This window comes from Danio rerio, chromosome 19, assembly GCF_049306965.1.
Source record: "Danio rerio strain Tuebingen ecotype United States chromosome 19, GRCz12tu, whole genome shotgun sequence".
NCBI classification, from domain to species: Eukaryota; Metazoa; Chordata; class Actinopteri; order Cypriniformes; family Danionidae; genus Danio; species Danio rerio.
In genome coordinates, this window is record NC_133194.1 from 47,261,501 (window position 1) to 47,287,500 (window position 26,000).

The following is a 26,000-nucleotide window of genomic DNA, read 5'->3' on the forward strand; positions in this document are numbered from 1 at the left end:
ACATTAGAAACTTATTTTACATGTTGTAAAAAGTGTCATAGCGTGTGTGTTTCACCTCAGCCGCCGATATGCATTTTCACACCTTTTCATTTGTAAATCTTTCATGTTGTTTTGATATTTACAGTATATTTCAGGTTAGCTGGAAGGATATCTCATTGTATTTTTCCATACGTCTCTTTCGTTTTGTTATTTTAATTTTAGAATGAAATGAAGCCATACCTTTCAACAATGGGATGTGAAAATAAAGGATACAACCTGCATTCGATTGCTTTCCTAACTGTCTATGCTCATTTAAGACGCAATTTGTTGTGTTTAAAAGAAAAAAAGATCTACATGTTTGCCCCAAGTATCCATTTATATTCACGGTATGTTTAGCTCTGTGTAGAAATGCCAATGATTTAAATGGCGAGTGATGTATGTGTTTCACCTCCGCTGCTGACTCTTTATTTTCACGCCTTTTTATTTGCATCTATCATGTTTTTTTGCTTTTATTAAGTCTTCATTTCTAAAAACATCTCTCTCTCTCTCTCTCTCTCTTGCTTAAGACCTTGTAGTTCAATGACCAGAGACAGGCCTCCAGGGAAAATCCCATACAGCTCTTATAATGCCATGCGATGCTTCTGAGGAAGAGCTAAAATCCCCATAACAGTTAAACTGACAGCTACATTTACACTGGAGGTTTTTTCATTCATTCTTCTCAACACCAAATACTCATAACACCACATTCTTCTCAGTTCAGGACTGAGATGGAAAAAGTGGCTTTCTCTTAGCACACAAAAATGAAGCCCTAGACAAGAGACCGGGCGGTTTGAAGTGCTTTCTCATTTCACACTTTCATCTCTCTACTATTTTCTAACTGGCGTCTGGATATTACAATCATAGGCTGTCTGCACACATTTCAAGTCCCTCAGGATTACAGCAGGTCAAGGATTCTGGGTCACATACAAGATAGTGGCACAATACGAAAAAAAAACAACACTCTTGTTTTTATGTATTAAAGGGATAGCTCCCATCAAATAGTTTGTGATCATTAATCATAATTTCTGGAATATAAGCCACGGTTTACTATAAGTTGTCCTGTATTAACGTGGTATTTATTATTAAGTGTTGAGAGAGAGAGAGAAAGGTGTATTACTTATTCTTACTCATTCTTATATACAGAATGCTTATTGCATTGGTGCATAAATCTACATTTTTAAATCTTATTCACAAATAATGACTTTATATCATACAATTGTGACTTTATTTCTTTGCATTGTTACTTTATATCATACAATTCCACCTTTATTTCTCAAAATTGCGAGATATAAACACAGATTTAGGTCTTTATAACTGAGCATTTTTTATTTTACCTCAAAATTCTGACTTTATAACTCATAATTGTGAGGTTGCATCTCATAATTCTGAAAAAAAGTCAGAATTGTGAGTTTATATCCTGCAATTCTGAGATAAAAAAGATGCAATAACTTTTTCTTTATTATTTATTCAGAGGCGGAAGGGGCTTCCATACAAAACGAACAGTATCAGTAGTCCTAAATAAAAAGATGCAGATAATATTTATTTATTCATTTTCTTTTTGGCTTAGTCCCTTTAGTAACTGCCGACTTATCCAGCATATGTTATATGTAGTGGATGCTCTTCCAGGTGCAACCCATCACTGGGAAACACCCATACACACTCATTCACACACACACTACGGACAATTTAGCTTGCCCAATTCACCCACAGTACAGCGCATGTCTTTGGACTGTGGGGGAAACCGGAGGATACCCTCGCCAACACAGGGAAAACATGCAAACTCCACACAGAAATGCAAACTAAACCAGCCGAGGCTCGAACCAGCAACCTTCTTGCTGTGAGGTGACAGTGCTTCCTACTGCGCCACTCCGCCCCTCCCATACAGACAATATTACAAACAATATTTGTTTGTTTTTGAATCTAAATTCTCATTATTTACTTGCCATCTTATTTAATTATATTTTTCTACTAATGGATTCATAATAATAATATTACTTTAATACTCTGTCTTATAATTGTTATATATAATAAACCATATATTTATTTCAATCTTATTCTTTTATAAACGCAATTATTTATAAATAATTTCAGCAATTTAATATAATTTAATTTATACTTTTAAATTTTTTCCCATTCAAGAATGCCAAGCCATTAAATTGAAACTACATTTGTAAAATACACTGCAAATGAAAATGCAAAAATATTGTATATATATATATATATATATATATATATATATATATATATATATATATATATATATATATATATATATATATATATATATATATATATATTTGTGTGTGTGTGTGTGTGTGTGTGTGTGTGTGTGTGTATGTATATATATTATATTTATTTATCAATTTGTTTTACAATTAAACCAAAAATAACTATTATTTTTAATACTATATAGAGTAAAATAGGTCTGTCACAACAATCTAAGTCTCATTACACTGCACTCTTCACTAATTTGCCCTCAACCAGAAATGCATTTTTGTATGTTAATTTTTTGTATTCATTTTTACTAAAATAATTTGTATTTATTGTATGGTTAAATTCCTAGTGTAGCATTTTTCTTAATTGCATGCATCCAGGCTCTGAAAGTAATGTAATTTCACTTCTCTGTATGAATAAACATGTAGCAGAATCCACTAATTCAGAAAATACAGTATTTAAAATAAAAGAACACAAACAGAATATATTTTACACAGCTTTTCATCTATTTCTATAGGTTTACTTCAGTGTTCCGCTGAAGAAAGTCAGTCATATGAATTTGGATGATGTTAAATGGCTAAAAGTTATAGCTGACTCATTCAGCAAATACAGTACTCAAAACATAACACATATAGAAGATATTTTACACAGTATTACATCTCTTTCTATACGTTTACTTCGATGTTTCACTGAAGAAAGTCAGTCACTTGGATTTGGATGATGTTAAATGGCTAAAAGTTATAGCTGACTCATTCAGCAAATACAGTACTCAAAGGCAAAGAACAGAAAAATAAGATATTTTATACAGTATTTCATCTATTTCTATATGTTTACTTTGGTGTTCCACTGAAAAAAAGTCAATCATATGGATTAAGAAGATGTTACATAGCTAAAAGTTGTAGGTTTTAGCTGACTTATCCAGCAAACACAGTGCGCAAAAGCAAAGAACACAAATAAAAGATATTTTATAAAGTATTTCATCTATTTACACACTTTTACTTCAGTGTTCCGCTGAAGAAACTCAGTCATATGGATTTAGATAATGTTAAATGGCTAAAAGTTATAGCTGACTCATCCAGCAAATACAGTACTCAAAACATAACACAAATAGAAGATATTTTACACAGTTTTTCATATATTTCTATACATTTACTTTGATTATTCACTGAAAAAAGTCAATTATTTGGATTTGGATGATGTTAAATTGTTACAAGTTGTAGGTTTTAGCTGACTTATCCAGCAAATACAGCACGCAAAAGCAAATAACACAAATAAAAGATATTTTACACAGTATTTCATCTATTTCTATAGGTTTACTTTGGTGTTTCACTGAAGAAAGTCAGTCATATGGATTTGGATAATGTTAAATGGCTAAAAGTTATAGCTGACTCATCCAGCAAATACAGTTCTCAAAACATAACACAAATAGAAGATATTTTACACAGTATTTCATCTATTTCTATACGTTTACTGCAGTGTTTCACTGAAGAAAGTCAGTCTATGGATTTGGATGATGTTAAATAGCTAAAAGTTATAGGTTTAACAGTAGCTGACATATCCAGCAAATACAGTACTCAAAAACAAAGAACACAAACGGAAGATATTTTATAAAGCATTTCATCTATTTCTATACGTTTACTTTGGTGTTTCACTGAAAAACGTCAGTCATATGGATTTGGATAATGTTAAATGGCTAAAAGTTATTGCTGACTCATCCAGCAAATACAGTACTAAAAACATGACACAAATAGAAGATATTTTACACAGTATTTCATCTATTTCTATACGTTTACTTTGGTGTTTCACTAAAAAATGTCAGTCATATGGATTTGGATAATGTTAAATGGCTAAAAGTTATAGCTGACTCATCCAGCAAATACAGTACTTAAAACATAACACAAATAAAATATATTTTACACAGTTTTTCATCTATTTCTACACTTTTACTTCAGTGTTCCGCTGAAGAAAGTCAGTCATATGGACATTAAGTAGCTAAAATGTGTAGTTTTTTAGCTGATTGCTTTTTTAAAAAAAGCTTAGTTTGACTATTTTACCATTCTGTTATTCAGACTCAGAGCTGCATACGCACCAAATTAATTTCATATCTTCATCTCTTCTTCAGCAGCCGGTTTGGCAGGTCTGGTCTTTGTGCAGTGACACAGGGACTCTGACACCAGACGGACGACGCTCAGAGAATATGAAATACTCTTACTGTGCTGCACCTTCAAGACAAGTCCACGTTCGACAGATGGCTTTCAAGTCTAAAAGAAAGGCGATGAGCCCAGTTGCTAAGCTACACTCCTTCTGTCAAGGAAACCGACTCAATGTATAGAAATGAAGGCAGGAGAAAGAATACTTCAGCACAACTCAGATGAGACTCACCCCCATGAAGAGGAAGAAAACTACAACATACCCAAACAGCAAAAATTAAATCAAAACTAACCATATTGATTTTGTAGGCTCTTATTGCTAGTTTAGAGGTGAACAATACATCTGTGCATGTCATTAAGAAAAAAAAAAAGTTTGTCCTTGTAATCTTTAATTAAAATAATTTGTTTTCAGTTAAATTCCCAGATTAGGTCTGTCTGAGTTATTGGGCGTGGCTAACATACTTAACCACGCCCCTCCAGCTGTCAGTATTGACAACAAACAGAATTAGTGAAGAGGAGGAGGAGTCTGTAAGGTTGTAATAACTCTCCCCAAACCCTTTTCCCCATCTTTCTGAATGAAATGCCTACTTTACTACATCCAATCAGCTTACAGTAGAAAAAACAAGTCACGCCAGGCCCGGATTGGCTAATCGGGAGGATCGGGAGAATTCCCGATGGGCCGGTCTGTTTTTTGGCCGCGAGGGACAGTGGCTCCAGAATCTGTTGCTCTCAGCAGTCACAGTTTTTAAATTTATTAATTTATTTACTAGACCACAGTCTTCTTATTCATTATTTTACCGCAGATCTGTTCGTTTTATATATAACCAGCCTGCAGGTTAATGATGATATACATAAGTGGTCACCAAACTTGTTCCTGGAGGGCCGGTGTCCTGAAGGTTTTAGCTCCAACCCTAATCAAACACACATGAACAAGCCAATCAAGCTCTTACTAGGTATACTTGAAACACCCAGGCAGGTGTGTTGAGGCAAGTTGGAGCTAAACCCTGCAGGGACACCGGCCCTCCAGGACCGTGATTGGTGACCCCTAATATACATAGATAGATGAGTCTCCTCTCAATCTACAATAGTTGTGGTCCAGTGGTTAGCACATTAGATTACGACGCCACCGACCAGGGTTTGATCCTCGTCTGAGTATGTTCTTCTTTTTCATTTTTATTGTTAAGACATATAATACTGTTAGGGTTGTTGAACATTTGAAGTTCTAAAGCAGCTGTTTTCTCCAAAAAAGACGTGATAATGTAATTAGAAACTGAATTGGAAATGACCTTATTTTAATATAGTCAGTCGTGAACTGAGGTGGGCCGGTCTGAGGCTTGAAACTCCAGGGCTGAAAAGGAGTCCCACTCCGGCCCTGAGTCACGCCCACTGTTTTCTCATTTAATATTCTATTTCTCTAGGAACTGCGTAAAAATATAAAACAACAACAAAAACAAAAGGTTGCAGCTTCCGGTTCATTCATACTTTAAAAAAGAGCACTTATTAGGCAACAGGTGCAACCTGAAGTATAACACAATACTTCATGCATTCATTTTCCTTCGTCCACAGTGAAATGAACCGCCATCTATTCAAGCATATGTTTTACACAGCGGATGCCCTTCCAGCTGCAACCCAGTACTGGGAAACATCCAGCGAGCTGCCCCAACACAGTACTTGTAAACTGAAGTTTGATGCAATTGTCTCATATTAGTTGAAGTTTTAGTTAAATACAAATAAAAATGACCATTTTTGACCACTTGGAGTAGTTACTAATAAATCAATGATGATAAAAGAATTATAATAATTTATAAAAAATAAATAAAGTTGTTGTTAGCCCTTGTGTGCTGTTGTGGATGTTTTCATCCACTCTGAGGTGATTTTAGAGTCTTATTTTGGCCACAGCTTTCTCTGTGTTTAAGCAAATGGATCAACTTTCAGCAACAAATCTTATTATGACACAAATTTTGGGAAAATGCTTTGAAAATTTTCAAAAACTGAAAAATACCTTTAAATTTACGACCCTTTTTTTATGTTGGTGGCTGTTTTTGCCTCATTGACTTCCATTATAATGACATTTTTGGATAGTAAAGCCATGCCACTATGCATTTTCTTATTGTTGGTGGTATTCCTTGATGGAAAAGGGTACAATTTTACTCTTGATCATCAGTTGCAGTGCAAAAACCATTTAGATTCTGGGTTTTATATGGAGTTATATGAAATGCAGTGTATGTGAGAGAGAGTAAAAGAGACCAATTTCCTCTGAAACTTGTGTATTTGAATGTATATGGATTAACAAGTAATCATGATTATGAAGTCACAATTTTGTAAAATACAGTATATTATTGTAATATTGAATAACAACCAACAGGTAAAACTACAATGGCTTATTTTGGATAAGTAGCCCTGTACACACTTCTGGAGAGTGTGAAATACATCCACGAAGGTACATTTTCTTCCATTGTTTGTTTCCGCAAATCTGCCAGAGGCTGCTGTGTACGCTTTTTCAGATCTCAAATGTCTCTCGCGAGTGCCATTCGGTCCTGCTGTTCTGATGTAAATCCACCAGAGGCCGCTGACTGACTGACTGACTGACTGACTGATCGATTGACCCACCCCCTTCCCTAAACCCAGTGTGTTTAAGTGTTTTCAAAGTGTTTTCAAAAGTAATCCATAAAAAAAAGCCCGCGCGGCAGCCTGATTTTTACCATCTTACCACATTCTCACCCTGTTGATTACTTGTTTATTTAATTTTTTTGCCTTTTGTTGTACCTGCTTTCTGGAACTGTGCATCTCGAGTCCGCTGACGTACATGACAAACTACTGGCTAAGCTACTAACAGCGGAAAAGCTGTCTACATGGCGGTCACAGAAGCCAATGACGGTGTCATACCACTTCATTTTAAAGACGAAATGCAGCCATACATAGCTCTGGCTACATAATTCACACTCTCTAGAAATGTATACGGGGGTACGTTTTCACAATAAGTCTGTGTTGCATATGTTGCTTTCATTCATTTTTTATGTTGACATTACTGTCAAAAGTGGATGTGTTAATTATAAATTTAAGAGTGTTGTAATTTTGTAGATTCTCATCTACTTTTTCTGTATGTTTTCAGAATGTAACATCATGTTTTTTTTCATTTGACAGCCTCTTTAAAATCTCATCCATCAGGTACAACCTTCACATGATTTGATTTCCATTTCTTTTATCTTGATGTTATTGTTTTGTTCATCTCATGCTTGTTGAAGTGTTTCAATTATTAAAAAAAACAAATTTTTCAAAGTGTTAATTTCTAATCCAAAATGTGAACTACACATACATCCATTACACACTTTTAAGATCTGAAGTGGAGATTCAATCCACTAAAGCTCACTTCTTTGATAAAAGGGCATAGTGTTTACTAGTGGTTCAAAAGAAATGATTTGATACATCTAAAGTGAATGCTGAAGCATGTTTTGTGTGTCATATAATCAAGTGACAAACTGAAAAATATGTAGAACCTTGAATGTATAGATTTACTTCCATTCAGAATCACTGTTTTCATTTTCTCATAACACACAATGATGCAGCATCAGCTCTTTCACAGCGTCTGAAACAGTTGGTTCAAGGATCCAGACTAAACCCCGCCTCTCTGAGAGCCCTCTCTGCTCTGATTGGTCAGACTGTTACCATATTTGAGTTTCAGTTCTTTGTCCACATTTATAAACACTTTGATACCAACATATCAAACTATTAAAGGGACAGTTCACCCAAAAATGAAAATTCTGTCAATTTACACTCCCTTCATCGGCTCCAAACCTGTCTGAGTTTCTTTCTTTTATTAAACACAAAAATAAGACCAAAAGGTCATATTATTCAGGATTTACTATCCTCTACAGCCTGGTTTATACTTCTGCGTCAAGTGATCGGTGTAACCCACGGCGCATGCAACGCGCGTAGCTGTGTATTCATACTTCTGCGCTGTCTCTATTGGTCTGCATTAACACTTCCAAAACGCTAGTTGGCAGTGAGGTGTTCATGTTTCTTCGCTGGTGTTTTGTTTTTTCTGAACGCTTCCTGAATGTACAAGTGGCTCAAACTTTCTCATTTTGAGGCCGAAACTGGCGGACGTGCAACAGCTTAAACCATGAGGTAAACACAAAACAAAACTTTCCATCCGGAGCTCCTTCACAGGACTCCACACATGTAAACAATCGCTCCATCGGGCTCGCGCCACTCACGCGGCTCTCGATGCAGCCCAGACTCGTCAACGCTACCAAGCTGACCAATCACAGAGCTTGCGCTACGCATCGGTGCGACGTGTAGTTACATTTTTTGAGAGGTGCGCGTCAGCGACGTCGATGGCCACGCCGTAGGGCTATGCGTCAACGCGTAGGCTGCGCCGTAGCATACTTGTGCGATTGACGCAGAAGTATTAATCAGCCTTAACCCTGATACTAGACATCTGATATCAAGCTTTGTTCGTGCTTTTAATTGCACTAAGCACACTAAGACAGCCTGGGCAATAGATTTAAATTAAGATGTGGCTGATGAGATCTGGGAAGAAGCCCTGTCGAGAATAAAGAGAGGTTCGATATATTGGAGACATACATTAATCTAATTTAAAGTTTTACATTGCCTATACTTCTCTAAAAGCAGATAAAGTAAAATATTTCCCTCTGTATCTCCCAAATGTGACAGATGTGGTGGGAAAGAAGTGACTTTGGCACATTTATTTTTGTCATCATGAGTTTTGGTCCAACATTTTTTAAATTGTTTTTCAGTGCTTATGAAACCAATATCCAACCTCACTTCAATTTGGCAATTTTTTTAATATTCTAATATAATGGACATCTTTCTGTTAACCTAACAGCAAGCCCCAATGGTTGGCTGCTAAAAAGTTTATCTTACTTAATTGTACATTTCCAAAGGAACAAAATGGATCAAATTATGGACCAAAATATCTGAGGAATATTTCCAGTACCTTGTTGAATCTATGTTCTGAAGGGAACAACCCGGGTCCAACCCGGTACTAGTAAGGTGTACCTAATAAAGTGGCCGGTGAGTGTATATTCATGTCACTGGCAAATGTGAGTATTGTTATCTCTGTTTATACAGGATGCTTCATATGTTGTGTGTACATTATACCATATATATATATATATATATATATATATATATATATATATATATATATATATATATATATATATATATATATATATGGTAACCATTGTCTTTCACAGTATTTCATTCTTCTCCGGAGTAAATGGTTACAGGTTTTCAGCTTTCCTCAAAATATCTTCTTTTGTGTTAAACAGAAGTAATAAACTCAAAAAGGTTTTGGAAACATTTGATGGTGAGAAAACAGTGTATACATTTAATTTTTAAGCCAAATTATCCCTTAAATGGCATTTATTCAAACCTGAACCACCTAAAAAGTGACCAGCAACACAAACCAAAATCCTCCAGCAGTGTTTTCGCCATTAAATCAGAGCTGCATTTATTTCCATTAACACTGCAGGCACAAACTGCCCCAAAATAGCTTCGCTTTCACTAAAAGCCTCAACAATTGGCACATAAGCCAAATGCTTTTAAATTCCACTATGTCTTGCATTCACTGTTTTTTACTAAATACGCCGAAAGTGCATCCAAATTTGTTTCGAATTTTCGGTTACTCACCAAACTCCCTGGGTACGGCGATAGTGTACACACAGCTCTGTCCCGTCGTGTAGTTCCTCGGGAAATTGGGTGACAGCACGGTCCCATCTGTCCCAGTAGAGCGACTTCCACATGGCGCTGTTCACACAAACACCCAGAACGCTCATTACTTTCGGCTCAAACATTTAGGATCATGCTATTTTTGAGACAGCAGCCTGGATGGACTTCATCTTGGCTGGCAAAATATGTAGAAGTCAGAGTCATTTAATGAGTTTATTTGCTCTATATGGCAGAAAGAGCTAAATGTTTTCGTTTAGCCTCTCTTAGGATGCTTTCACACCTGTAGATCAATCGTTTTGTTTTGAAACACGGATTAGAAGTTTTACAGTGTTGCTTTGTGTTCTTGATGCGGTTTGCTTTCACACGGTAAAATTTTCTAAAGGAAAAATTTTTTTAAAACAACCCAGCAGGCACATGATGTCAACATAATGTCAGATTGACGTTGTACCCCAACATCGTGAGACATTGCTATTTATTCGGAAATGAAAACATTGACAGTCAGAGAGACGTTGCATTTTAGTTTACATTTCCATCGCAACCTAAAAACAAAATATCAACGTTTAGTGATGTTACAGCTTAACGTTGTGTGGATGTTACCAATATGGCGTCTATCAGAAATTGGATTTTAGTTGCCATATCTGACGAACAAATGTCAGTATTTGACGTCAATATGACGCTGGTTTAAGATGTTGGCTCACTTTACAACACAACCTAAAATCAACCAAATCTCAATGTAATTTCACATCATTATTGGACACCAAAATAACATTGACTTTAGACACTATATAGAGACCTAAATATATTGTAATTAACATCTTATGATGTTATGTGTCTGATGGAAAGTCACGTGCAGGTAAACTCTCCTCACATTGGTCAGAGTTCAGTTTATTTTGGTGTTCAGCTAATTATATATTGTTATTATATATTGTAATTTATAACGATGAGAAATGAGTCATTATAAGCTAAAAAAGGCACTTTAATTTTAAATGGTGACACCCACAGACATCATCATCACCAAATATAAATCAGACTTTTTCATACATAGCCTCGTTTCAATCATCAAGAGTTGTAAAATATATATATATATATATATATATATATATATATATATATATATATATATATATATATATATATATATATATATATATATATATATAGATTCTATATCAGAAGTCGAGTTAACCAAAAAGTTAGATATTAACTATATTTTTGTAATAATTCAGTTAGACAGCATGCTTTTACTTTTGGTATTCAATATAAAACACTTTAATTAGCATTTTATTATAGCTAATTTTGATGCCGTTTAGCTATAAGTTTTGACAGATTTTTCCTTTTTATTCTGTTATGCGTGCATTACATTTCATATTCACATCATATGCAAGGTGACTGAAATTGAAATTAAAACACAAAAGATAATGAGCTATTAAGAAGTAAAATAAAACAATTATAATTTGAAGGAGAAATAAAAACTGACCTGCAACTAAATTATTAAACAAACTTGCGGGAGTTCATTTACGTCCTGCGGCAAAATAATTTTTTATTTTAATTTTAGTGATCTGCTTGACGTAGGTCAATTTATTTTTATGCTTTTGATGAAGTAGCATTCAACTCAAGCATTCAACCATGTGCCAGACTGGTTCTAAGTGTTTCGCTGCTGTCTTTAAATAAATAATGATTTAGGTCTATTTACTTATTAATTTATTATTTATGTACAATAATTAAGACATAAAATGAGAAAACAATCAACAAAGAAAATGTAAACTGTAAATGAAAAAGCTTATTGACCGTCCTACCACTTTAAAATAACAAACACTGTACATCTCTCTATATTTAGGCTAAAACACTGCTTTATTTATTTATTTATTTAGGTATTCATTTATTTATTTATTTGTGTAAGTATGTATGTATGCATATTTGTACTTTTATTTTAGCTGTCTTTTATTTATTTAGCTTTAATTTTTAAAATGAATCCTCATTTCGCTCAAGTTTACAATGATAATAAAGCTTGATATCAAGTTTTTAAAGATTAATGAAGGAATTATAATGCTTTATTTTACTATTTCATCTTCATTTACAAGCAGGAGGGTATTTACAGCTACTGTATATTTCTGTCCCTTTGCATTCTGTCCCTTTGTGCCCCTGGTGGTGTAGTCGCCACACATGGCGTTAATGGTCATTCTGAAGTGTCACCCACTGTATATGCCTATTACCTATCCATAGACTGTGATATAGCCTGCTCTGTTAGTTATTTGAATCGTATTGCTTTCTCTAACCAAACTGCTCTAGAGCTCATTTCAACTGAGCCGAGACCACCTCATTCAGGCAATCTCAGATCGATTATTTTAGATCAGAGAGCGGTTGTGGGTTTCACATGCCCAAATAAACCGACCTAAGGGGGCAAACGCACCAGGTTTCCAAACAAACGTCTAGGTGTGAAAGCACCCTTAATCATCCATCTTTACTTGTGGACTCTACCTTGACAGCTGGGCAGTCCCCTGTTCCAGCCAGGCCTGCCATCATCACCCATAATGCAGGTAAGCGTGGAGTAGCCCTGGAGGACGTAGCCCGCCTCACAGTAGAAGGTCACAGTGGAGCCCAGCTTGTAGTCGCTGCCCAACCGAGTGCCATTCATCACATTACCGGGATCAAAGCATGACTCCCTCAGCTTAGCTGTGCGAGATGGAGAGAAGGTGCAGGAAAAAGCAAGGGTGGAAAATCACGTTAGGCATATCGTAGCTTGCAGGATGGATGGTTACTGGCTGAAAATGACATTACTTTTACAACATAAACATTTTTCTTTTGGGAGAAATACGTTTTTGGGAGGACTTTTAAAGATTGTTAGTGTCATGAACTATGAACTGTCTTCTAAACTTCTAAAACTGTATCTATTTTGTTATTTTAAAGGTTTTTAATTTAGTTTTGAAAGCCGCTATAAGACAGTAACACAAATCCATGGTCCAAAACTATATATTTTCCCATAAAATCTATTGCAGGATAAGAGCTTTTGTCAAAGTGCTTTAAATGAGTGGAAAGAAGATGAAACCTCTTACTACTCTTCTCTGAGTGGTTAAACAGCCCATCCTGTTTTTTTGTTCTTTTTTTTGTTTAAGTAAAAAGCCCATTGCCATAGCTTCAGATGCAAGTGTTGCCAAATCCTCATTTTGTTTTGCAGTTGGGTTTGTTTTACACTGTTGTCATATTTCTTGAGACTGCAGGCTCAACATAGGTTCAAACTCAAAAAATAAGTAAATAAATAATTAAATAAATAAAATAATTTAAAAAATAAAAAATTAAAAATTCTCCGGGAAAATTATTTGTCCCAAAATGGACCACCACAGTTTTGCAATGGAGGAACTTCCTCCTGCAATGGAACATTATTTTGATACATATTGGCTGCTTTTAGAATCTGATATGCAGATTTGGCAACCCTGTGCACAAGCATCCTCAGAATTTGGAAACAGAGTATAGCGGCATTTACATAGACCAAAATAATCTATTTGTCACTTGTGTAACTATGTCAAATAAATGAATTACGAAGGAATAGAATCGTTCAAAATCAATAAAAAATTTGGAAAAAATATTTTCTTATAAATTCTACTGCAGGATCAGTTCTTCTTGAAGTGCTTTATATGGTTGCTTCAAGGGTTTTGTTCCCATAAACACTGCCTTTGTTCCTATAAACCCTGTCAAACAGCCCATCTTGTTGATTGGTTCAAACCAAATGCCCATTACCATATCAGAAATCTAGCATCAGAGGCAAGTGTTGCCAAATGCTCACTTTTTTTTTTTTTTAACAATTTGGTTTTTTTTTCAGTCTACAGGTTCAACCAAGGGCATAAGATCTCCTGGAAAATTATTTGACCCTACATGGACAACCACACTTTTGACAATGGAGGACCGTCCTCCTGCAATTAAGACTTATGTTAATACTTATGGTCTAGTTTTAGAAATTTAAGGGTTTTTATGCAGATTTGGCACCCCAGTGTACACGATTCTCAGCAATTGAAAATAAAACAGTAGCTGCATTAACATGGACCAAAACAATCCATTTGTCACTTGTGTAACCATGTCGAATAGAATTAAATAGAATCAAACAGAATTAGTCAAATCCAATAAAAATTTCATTTAGAAAAAAAAAAAAATATATATATATATATCATTAAATCCACTGCAGGATCATCTCTTTTCTCAACGAGCTTTAAATGGTTGGTTCAAGAGTTCAGTTTCTATAAACTCTTTCTCTCCATGAACACACTCTTCTCTGATTAGTAAAACAGCAAATCTTGTTGATTGGTTCAAACCAAGTGCCCATATCAGAGATTTAGCTTCAGAGGCAAGTGTTGCCAAGTCCTCAGTGTTTATTAGCAATTGAGCTAGTTTTACAACATTTCCGTGTTTTTTTTTTCAGTCTACAGATTCAACTGAGTGGATAAAAATGCAAATTCAGCCAAGACGGACCACAAAAAAATTCAATTTTACCCAAAGAAGATGTCCTGGAAAATGATTGGAGTCTACACGGACAAATAACTCTTTTGATATTGGAGGACCGTCCTCCTGCAATGAAAACCTATGTTGATACTTATGGGCTAGTTTTAGAAATTCAAGGGTTTTCTATGCGGATTTGGCAACCCTTTGTTAAAGCTTCCTCATCATTTGAAAACACAGTAGCTGCATTTACATGGACCAAAGTAATTTATTTGTAACCATGTAAAACAGAATACAACTTTTTTCTAATCAAATCAATATGACATCAGATTAAATGGTGAAACAGGAACGTTTTGAGCATGACGTTGAAGAATGGCTTTTAAAAGAATAGTAGAAATGACTTGATGACAGATAAAAAATGTCTGTCGAGTAAAGTTCAAAGTTCTTTCACTGCTTGGTGAAGTTTGCGTGCAGTAGGAAAGATTTCTTCAGACTTTCATCCATATACTGCCTTCTGTTCATGGGACGTGGCATTTTTACAGTTTGATAAAAACACACTGCTGCATGAAGTATTATACACTTCTCATCTCTAGAAACTGATAAATATTAAAACAAAGAAAAGAAACAGGAGGATGCTCAAACAGCAGGGAATGTTATCTTCATGCAGCGTGTGCATGTCAGTAGATCAAATCCCATCTGAAGCTTGAGACGTGTACAGTAAGTCAACTGCATGACTTTATTTACACTCATGTTAACACAATGCTTGAAATTAATCAGTGGGAATGATTTAATTGTGCTAAAGAGTGTCTGTGTGAACGTAACAAGTGATACAAACCACAACAATGGCATCTGTCTTATCATTTCAACTCAAGCATGGCTCCTCATCCATTAAAAACTCATGCGTGAGGATTTGCTTGTGCAGCACGAAAATACAGCACGTTCTCAACAAAACTACAGTATCTGAGGGTGAAATAGATGCTGTTTCTAGGCAGCCAACAAAGTCCAAAAACTGGCATTGAGCAAATGTCTGGAATTACTAATTGCTAACTTGATTTAGGCAGTTCTGACTACTTTCTTTTGGTAAACAGGAACTGCCCAATTTGCATACTAATGCACTATTCTATTCAGATGTTAAGCAAAGATAGTTTATTCACACTGAAAATTACAACCCAGGCTCATTAAAAATATACGTCCCTGCATACAATTTGCTCCAGCTACGTTTTGCTGTACGTTTCAGATGACACGTCCACTAGAGGGTGCTGTCTAGATCTATGTAAATCTAAAATTACTTACTAAGGGTATGTCAATATGGTGAATGAAGTCCCGCCTTCTAGTTTAGAAGCCAATCATCAGTTAATATAGACTAGGTCTGTCACAATAGCCCCTTTCACACAGTAATACCGGTAAATATATGGAAAATTTACGGAACGACTTTACCGGTATATTAAAAAAAGCGCTGTTCACACAGGCGATGATGTTACTGAGTTTTTCTGGGAAAGAGCATTCACACATCCATTCCAAAAAACCTGTAAATTCTGACTTCATTAACCAGAAATGAGCTTTAAACGGCTGCACTTGTATTTGTAAACATTTGACTACTTCACAAACTCTGTTTTGTAAACAATTTCGATGAAAACATAGAGAAACACTTTCGCGTGTCGAGATGTACATGATATGGGTGTGTGCTCGCGCTCAAGGGCTATTTCACGGGCACACACAAAGCTTGAAGGTAAACAAACAGCGGCTTATCATAAGCATCTTATCGATAATTAATTACACGGTTGGCATTAAGATGAACATATAAACGTTATCTGACTAATTTCTAGCAGCTAAATCGGTCGGGAAAAATATTCAAAGGCATTTATTCTTTTAAACCGCGCGGACGTAAATGCGTCAGACTGTTCTAATTGGCTAAAGCAGACGTCTCACGTCAGCACGTTCTAGACATGCACGCACTCTTTCCGGCAATCTTCCTTGTGCGTTCACACAGCGCAGCATTCCGGCAAACTATCGGTAATGTGACAACTTCTCTTTCCGGAAACGAATTTACCGCCAGAACGAATTTACCGGTATTTTCAAAAAGGACCTGTTCACACATACACACCTCTCCGGAAAATTGCCGGTAATTTCCCGGAAAGGTGTGTATGTGTGAAAGAGGCTAATATGTATTTTTTATTGTTCAATATATTGCAGCAAAATATACTGTGATAAATGAAATTATTTTCATTTGAAGACATTTTAAGTTGGTAAACAGAAACTGCTCATTTTGCATAGTAATCAGACCCCCTAGTTTTTCGCGATTCCGCAATCGCTGAATGCAATGCAAAATCAACAAAAAGTAGCACATTTTCACGTTACTGCTAATTTTTTATTAAAAGCAAAATAATTGCAAAAAATTTAAATCATATTATATTTATTTCAGTTTCCGGAAAATAGCCAGAATGGAAATTTCCGGAAATAGCCAGAATAGCCACTTCTCTTTCCGGAAAATAGTCAGAACGAATTTACCTGTATTTTCAAAAAGGGCCTGTTCACACACACAACCTCTCCGGACAATTGCCGGTAATTTTTCGGAAAGGTCTGTATGTGTGAAAGGGGCTAATATGTATTTTTTATTGTTCAATATATTGCAGCAAAATATACTGTGGTAAATGAAATTATTTTCATTTGAAGACATTTTAAGTTGGTAAACAGAAACTGCTAATTTTTCATAGTAATCAGACCCCCTAGTTTTTCGCGATTCCGCAATCATTGAATGCAATGCAAAATCAACAAAAAGTAGCACATTTTCACGATACTGCAGATTTTTTATTAAAAGCTAAATAATTGCAAAAACTTTTAATCATATTATATTTATTTCAGTTTGCAATTAATTGTTTTACATGACTTATAGACCTTATTCTCCGCAGACGAGCGGGCGCTGCCATTTGAATCTTTATGGCACGAGACTTTCACGGTCTCATTCACTTCCATTCATTTTTAGACAATAAAAACTGCTCGTTTCGCTGTTTGATGTTGTAAACTGATATTTCCTTGTTGTATTATTCTACTTGGTCTGTGTAGTCATGCAAACATTTGTTTGTAGAGCAAGTAGTTTGACCGTTTTTTGCCGTTTATTATTCCTAGTCATTTCTCCCATAGGCGACTGAAACGGAAGTTCTAAGACAATCACGAAAACAGGCGCACTTCCGCATTTTAGAATAAGGTCAATAGACGTTGCATACACAGCGCACATGATGTATTTAAGTGTCTCTCGAAAAATGACGTCTCACCTGCACCCTCACAATCATTACATTACATTAAACATGAAATAGGGGGGGCGGGGTTCAGCTTGGTGTATTACGGTACACCTAAAAAAAATGTTTATACACTGAAAATTACAAATCAGGCTCGTTAAAAATACACGTCTGTCTACAACAGGGGTCAGCAACCCGCGGCTCTAGAGCTCTTTAGCGCTGCCTTTGTCATTCCCTGGAGCTTTTTCAAAAATGTTTGAAAATGGAAAAAGATGGGGGAGGTTAATATGTTTTTGTTTTAATATGATTTCTATATGAGGACTAACATTTTTAACGTTTTCAAATGCTGTAAAAGTGTGTAGAATTAATATTTAATTTTAACATTTCTGTCACCAAAGATTTGCGTCATAGCCTGCGACACACGTTTCTATCAGCTGAGCGGGATGCCAGGCAGGTGGCTGTTGTAAACAAACCGGGAGATAATAAAGCATGGAAAACCGTTCACAGATGGCGACTACATGAAGGAGTCATTCATCAACATATTAGAACACCTATTTGCAGACTTCAAAAACCAAACCAAGATAATACAAAAATTAAAGACATACCATTCTCCGCTAAACAGTGAAGGAAAGGGCTATTAAAATGGCAGTAACATCACCGATCAGCAAACCAAGAACATTAATTCAGTGCCAGTATACTCAATTGCCTGTACTGTGACCATTATTCACCGCGCTTTTATGCAGGTATGTGAACTCTGATGGGCCGCAAGAAGAAATGATCAAATTAATATCACTAATAAGACAAGAGGCTGTGCTGAAGTGTTTAAATGACAACGGAATAAACACCAACCACCTGATTTCAGTGGCTATTTAATCATGAAGGCTCATTATGTATTTGTAGCCAACTCAGTCATTTTTATAGTAGGTTAATATAGCTAATATAGATACATACAGCATGTGTTCCTTCATTATAAGGCTTATATAAGGTTTTCCATTTTTTGTGGCTCCAGACATATTTGTTTTTTTTGGTCCAATATGGCTCTTTCAACATTTTGGGTTGCCAACCCCTGGGTCCGGTTGTTCAAAAGGTTTAATCCGGATCAAATTGACCTGTATTTAGTAATCCTGTTTTTGCGATCCGTGATCACGTAATCCAGCTTACTTTTTGAGCCAGTTCTTCAAAGCAACATCGGATTGGATCAATCTGATCCGGATAGGAACTTTTCAGGATCACTAAATCTGGATTACCAGTGCTCAATCACAATGTAGATAAATAGACAGGCCTGTGTAAAGAGCAACAAGTAGAATAGCCAGTGTGGGGTAGATATAACTTTATTTTTATTTAAAATGAAAACTAAGAAAATTTAATAAATAATAAAATAATAATAATAAATAATAAAAACAAGAAAAACCCCAACCCATCGTCTTCCAGCAGTCCGCTCATCTGAGACCTACAACACTGTGCATTGAGGATATTTATAATAAGTTTCAAATATAGATGTAAATAAAAAAAAGACTTAATGTCAAAAATTCCACAATAATTTCAGACTTCCTCATCTGATGTGGAGAGAGCAGCTTGTCTGAGCGTAGCCTTTAGCAGGGGGATCTGAAGTCTGGCCTTGGTTTGCTGCAGTTTGGTCAGAGTCAGTTGTTCCTCTGCCAGATGAAGCTGTGCTTCTGCCCTTTCTGCCTCTTTTTGCAATTGTTGAAAGAGATTTCTAAATTCAGTCATTGCCATTCTTTGCACTTTTTTTTTTTTGGTTATTCTGTAATTATTGCATGCATCACTAATAAATATTCTAAAAACAAAAATATTTTCCATTGTGATGAATATAGATATCAATTATTGACAATAAAATGTATTGTTTTTGGTCAGTTTTGACAGCTGTTTGGGGGATTATTTTATGAGGCCAAGCTATTTCTACTTTGCTGTAGGCCTATACTGAAAGGCTGAATACGTTAAAGCCAATAATCACTACAGCCTGATGGATGAACAAATAAAATTAAAACCTTATGAATTAATAGTATATCTCGTAAGATACTGTGTGATCCAAAAATAGTATTATTTAATACAATTTTTAAGTTTTTATTACATTTTGGGCATGAAATCCACACTAAATCCACCTTTCTGGTGGGATCAGTTTAATCCACGTTTTTTGGATCAAAGTGATCCAAATCCTACAAAAAAGGTCTGAAAAACCCAAACTAAAGGTTTGATCTGGATCAAAACCAAGATTAGATTACGTGATCTAATCCGATTAGGTAATCCGTTTTTTCTTTTCAAAAACCCATTTTCAAGATTTGATCCAATCCCTTATCCGAAATACTAGTGGATTACTTTTGAAAAACCGGGCCCAGGTCTACAATTTGCTTCAGCTATGTTGTGTTGGACATTTCAGATGACACATCCACTAGAGGGCGCTGTCTGTATCTTTGCAAATCTGAAATGAGTTCCTAAGTATATGTCAATATGGTGAGAATGTCAAAAACTTATCATATAAGGGATAATCATTTTGACACCATCTATATTCAGTATGTGTAATGCAGCTGTATCTATAATTGGTGTTTTGGACTGGACGGCTTTACCTTTGTACTCCAGGTGGAATCCAGTGTAGCTGACAGATCCATCGCTGCGAAAGGCCAGGTACATGGTGTTGGAGCTGCTCTCTATTCGCTCTGGAAGTTTGCTGTCCTGAAAGCTCCCGATCAGAGGGCTATTGCTGTCCGCTCCATCATAGATGTACAAGAAGTCGTAGTTGGGCTCGATGCTGAAGCTGTGAGAGATGATCAAAGAAAGCGTTTCTGAATAGGGGGATCAAAAGCCGGAAATCTGGATATTCCAGTCCTGAGATCATCTTTGTGGATCAAGGTATAAAGTAAAACACGTACAAAGCAAGTGGAGTCTGTTTCTAGTGATAGACCAGTGGGTTGTACGTTGAACATCTTTTTCAATGCTATATTTCAGTAAAGACTTTTAGAAAATTGTCACGACTGGATAATACAAAAACAAGGGAAAGAGCAGCAAAACACATTTATTGTCAAAAAATCAAGATCCAAAAAATGACAAGGGGACAGGCAAGGTAGCAAAACCGACAAAAAAGTGAAGTGCACAAACTAAGCACAGGAGTGAATTAAACAAAAACTAAACAGGAATCCAAAAACATAGTGATGATACTAAACATAGTGAACAAACAAACCAAACACGATGAGCTGGACCACAATAATCTGCACCGAACTAAACAGAACATTGCTTATAAAGACAGAACCGATTAGACAATGAGGAACAGCTGGAAACAAGGAGAGATCACATGACTAGGATACAAAACACAACCAAAACAAGAGCTAATGCCCTTGAAGACCACCTGAGGGCACTGGAGCGGGTTTGACATCGTATACAGCCACACACTAATGATGTTCAAGCATGTGATCAAACAGAATACTGTACAAGAAAAAATATATATATTATAATATTAATACCAATAATAATATTAATTAATAATAATAATAATAATAATAATAATAATAGTAATAATTATTATTATTATTTGTTTTTTAATGCACTATAATAGTAATAATATTACTAAAACTAATAATATAATAATAAACAAAATGCACTAATCATTTTAGGATTGTATATGCATTTTTTTAAATATTCCTTTTACCACTTAATAATTGCATTAACTATATTTAAAAAATTATATTACTACATATTTATTTTTCTGAAATGTAATAAAAGCTTTTATTTATTAATCCCATTTTACAATATATTTTTTAATTTAATCAAATTTACATTTATTTTTAATAAATCAATCAGAATAAGAGGGAGAAAGAGAGATAGACATAACTGAAATATGAAGTATAGGCTAGTTAATAATAGTAATAATAATAATAATAATAAAACAAAATAAATTAAAAAAAAATAATAATAATAATAATAATAATATTAATATTAATAATAATAATAATAATAATAATAATAATAATAATAATAATAAAACAAAATAAATAATAATAAAAATAATGATAATAATAATAATAATAATAATAATAATAATAATAATAATAAAGTATTTTTATTTAATTCGATACAATTTTTATAATATTTTAGGATTTTATTATAAATTAAAAAAATACTTTTTACAACATAATTTTTTCATTTTATATATATTTTAAAAAACAATTTTTATATTTCTTTCCGAAATGTAATAAAACATACATTTGATTTATAAATTATATTTAAAATAATTTCCACATTCTTATTTAATCACTTTTATATTTATTTGTATTAGTCAGTTATGAAGAAAGATAAAGAAATGTATGTAGGTCAGGAGTTCCCAAACTTTTCAGCCGTGACCCCCAAAATAACAATGCCAGGGACTCGCGACCCCTAATATCCTCTAAAGTGGTTATAAATACACAAATCTTGCATGCAACAGTGCACACACACACACACCAATAGGCCCAAGTCTATTCCTTGTTCAATTTTAGAGAATGCCACTCGGAGATCATCCTGCATTTTTTTTATTATGTCAGTGCCGTAAAGGTGTCAGAAAGTTTATCCTGGTGCCATGAAATCGGCTGCATCTGACCCTATCTCTGTGTCTTTAATCTAACGTAATGACCCCAGGAATTGCAATCCAATGGAAAACAAACGTGCACGTTGTTGTTGTTTTTTTAATGTAACTACTGTTACCTTCTAAAGATGATGGATAAAATATGATCATACTAACAGTTTAATAATTAGATTTTTGGAAAAATCACCATGCAACCCCCCTTATTATCCTATGACCCCCCCGAGGGATCCTAACCACCACTGTAGTAGGCCATAGTTAAGTATATTTCTCTATTTTGTCCATTTGCCTGAGACTGGCATCGAATGCTAGTGTTCACATTCTCCGAAAAGTCAAAATCAGTAACTCCACACATCTAAACACTTGCACCTTTTCATTTACAATACGGCGCAATGATAAGGTCTGGCCCATCAGTGCAGGCATTTGCATGAGATGGATTGTGACTGGATCAGATTTACACTCCCTTTCCCCTCTCATTATGCAGAGAGAGAGAGAATGCTAAGCATGCCTTCCACACTTCACTGCGTCAGAATCCACCGCTTAGGGGTTATTATAGGATAATTCATACACAGGATAAGATACTTTGCACCACATTAAAAAAAGCCATTAATTTCCAACATAAACAGATGCATCGGCTTTTCCTCCTTAACCTCCATGGCTGTCAATCAACAAAAAAACAATTATTCCTGTCCTAATCAGGTATACAGTCAGCAAATAGAGATCACTTTTTTTTTTTTTTTAATATTGGAGTGGTGGCTTGCATCTATTGTTCGTTTCCAATTTCATTGTGGACACATTTGATACCGGGGATTTTTAAGAAGAAAGAAGTCAGTAATGGACTGTGTAATGAAAGTCTTTGAGATGGAACCGAACGAGAGCTATTTATTAGAAAGCTGTTTGAGACATCGGCCTCCTGGCAGAACTCCAGCGCGCTTATTTACTCGGAGAGGAGCAAATATTCAGATGAGAAAAGGGCCTCCTTCAGATGTGATGCCAGCTTTACCTGCTGCCGGGACGGCTTGCAAATAAAGGGAGAAGTTCTTCATCATCTGTTTCTGTGGCTGATCTATGGCTGTGACTGGAAGCGCTGAAGGTTTTGAAAAATATCCGGCGCAAGGAAACTCACAAAACAGCCTTAAATGCTGGCTCCCGTAGTGATAGATGTTGCAAATTGTGACACGCGGGGCAGAACAGATGATTGTTTCTGAGTTATAACCATCATTATAGCCACTGCTCTTAGATGATGAGTCGAAAAGAAGAGAAGAAACGTTCAAACAGACTGAGAAGAGCGGCGTCTGCATTCACTAAACTTACAGTGACTATACAAACATCAGGGCAGTGTGAATTTGAGCTGACTGTGTGTTTAAAACACCTTACATAGTGAAACGTGAGGTCTGGAATATGTCATTTATTTAAATATATTAAGCATAGCATATGTGTTGTAGTTTTAAGGCAATAGAAACATGTGAAAACAGCTTTTTTATTTAAATATTTAATTAATTCGTTTGATTTTATTTTATTGAGACAATTTTAACGAGACAAGGAGTTTGCAATATATTTAATTTATTCAAATATATTAAGTATAGCATATGTATTGTAGATCTAAAGCAAGATAAATGTGAAAAACAGTAATTTATTTCATTTATTTTATTTTACTTAATTTTATTTTGTTGAGACAATTTTAACGAGACAAGGAGTCTGGTATGTATTTATTTATTCCATAATATTAAGCATAGCATATGTATTGTAGATTTAAAGCAATATAAACGTGAGAAACGGCTATTTTATTTTAATTAATTATTAAATAAATACATTTTATTTTATTAATTAAATTTCACTGACAAGATTTAAAGTGATAGAAGTACGTAAAAAAACAGTTATTTAATTTTATTTATTGAGATTAATTGAAATTTAAAATTTTAGTTTAAATTAATAAATTTATTGAGTCGAGGCATCTGCAATATATTTAACTTATTAAAATGTATTAAGCATACCATATATATTGTAGACAATATTTAAAAACAGCTATTTTATTTTACTTATACTTTTTGTTTTGTTTTGTTTATTTTTTGTTTTGTTATTATTTGACTTTACTATTTTATTTAATTTTATTATTTTAATTTATTGAGACGATTTTAATGAGACGAGGAGTCTTGAAAATATTATTTTAAAGCAATATAAACCTGCGAAAAACAGCTATTTCACTAACTTTTTAGATTAATTTAATTATTAATTAATTTTACATAATTTTATTTTACTTTATCTAATTTGTTTTATTTTATTGAGACTATTTTATTAAAATGAGGGCTCTGGAATAAATTTATTTTTCAAAGATATTAAAAAGCATAAACATTGTTGACAAGATTTAAAGTGATAGATGTACATGAAAAACAGCTATTTAATTTTGCTCTTTATTTTATTTATTGAGATGATTTTAATGAGATGAGAAGTGTGGAATATATTTAATTTATTAAAACGTACTGAACTTAGCATATATATTTTAGATAAGATTTAAAAACACAAGATAAACCAATAGAGATATGAAAAACAACTATTTTATTTTACATATTTTGCTTTGTTTTTATTTAACTTTAGTATTTTACTTTAATTTTAATTTAATTTAATTTAATTTTTTATTTGATTGAGACAAGGCATCTGGAGTATATTTAATTTGCTAGAATATTATTAGAATATTAATATTATTAAACTTAGCATTTTTATTGTAGGCATAATATTTAAAAACACAAGATAAATATTTGTATTTGTATTTACTTTTTGGTTTATTTTATTTTGATTTTACTTAATTTATTTATTTTATTATTTATTTCACTTTATTTATTTTTTAAAAATATCCATCATAAGACAATCAACATAACGGCCTTAAATACTGACTCCCGTTGTGATAGATGTTGAAAATTGTGACATGCGGGCAGAACCAAGAAAGGCATATTCAGAAGGAGAAATCAGTCAAGATAATTTTACATTATTGTAAGGGGTAGGTTTAGGATTGAGGTGAGGGTAGTAAAATGTAATTAAATGCATCGTTTAATAAATAATATAAACAATTCTCGTTATACTGTAAGGGGAAGGGGTTAGGGTAGGGTGGGGGTAGATGTTAATAAAATATACTTAATGGGGTAATTTAATAAATAATGTAAATAATTCTCATTATAATTGCTGTTTTTACATTACTATGAGGAGTAGGGTTGGTGTTGGGGTGGAAATAGACATTAATAAAATACAATAAATGGGAATATTAATAAATATTCTCATTATAATAACTGTTTTTGCATTACTGTGATGTGTAGGTTTAGGATTGGGGTAGGAGTAGATGTTAATAAAAAATAATTCATGCATAAATTATTAAATAATATAAATAATTCTCAATAACGTCCGACCACAGCTGTATCCCTTCTAGAAACAACTGGGGAAATCCTCAAACCTAAGCACTTCTTCTTCTTCTTTTTCTGCTGCTGACTGTGTGCGAACGCTGATTGATATTCCACAGCATGACCACGTCTGGACTAAACCCTCACCCTTTGATCCAAATGGAGGAAATCTCATGCTCGCGCTGTTATTAGCATTAGCATGGACTATTCCGACAATCTCCTGTCAAATACAACAAACTCCTACAGCACTCGAACTTAACCCAACGCTGACCCCAGCTGGACGGAGGATCCCGCCTGC

The 26,000-nt window shown here is 34.3% G+C and overlaps 1 protein-coding gene across 9 annotated transcripts in view; it reads right to left on the bottom strand.

Moving 5' to 3' along the window:
- csmd3b (CUB and Sushi multiple domains 3b) overlaps window positions 1–26,000 on the bottom strand; it is a 990,558-nt gene that overhangs the window by 301,028 nt on the left and 663,530 nt on the right. For all 9 annotated transcript variants that reach the window (XR_012395232.1, XM_068215335.2, XM_017352314.4 and 6 more), the window contains 3 exons: window positions 20,329–20,516; window positions 12,558–12,752; window positions 10,041–10,157 (listed from right to left, as the gene is read on the bottom strand). Coding sequence is in view for 8 of the 9 variants with exons in the window: in XM_068215335.2 (XP_068071436.1) it covers window positions 10,041–10,157; window positions 12,558–12,752; window positions 20,329–20,516 (500 nt within the window). In the remaining variant the exon portion in view is untranslated. The remainder of the gene's footprint in view (window positions 1–10,040; window positions 10,158–12,557; window positions 12,753–20,328; window positions 20,517–26,000) is intronic.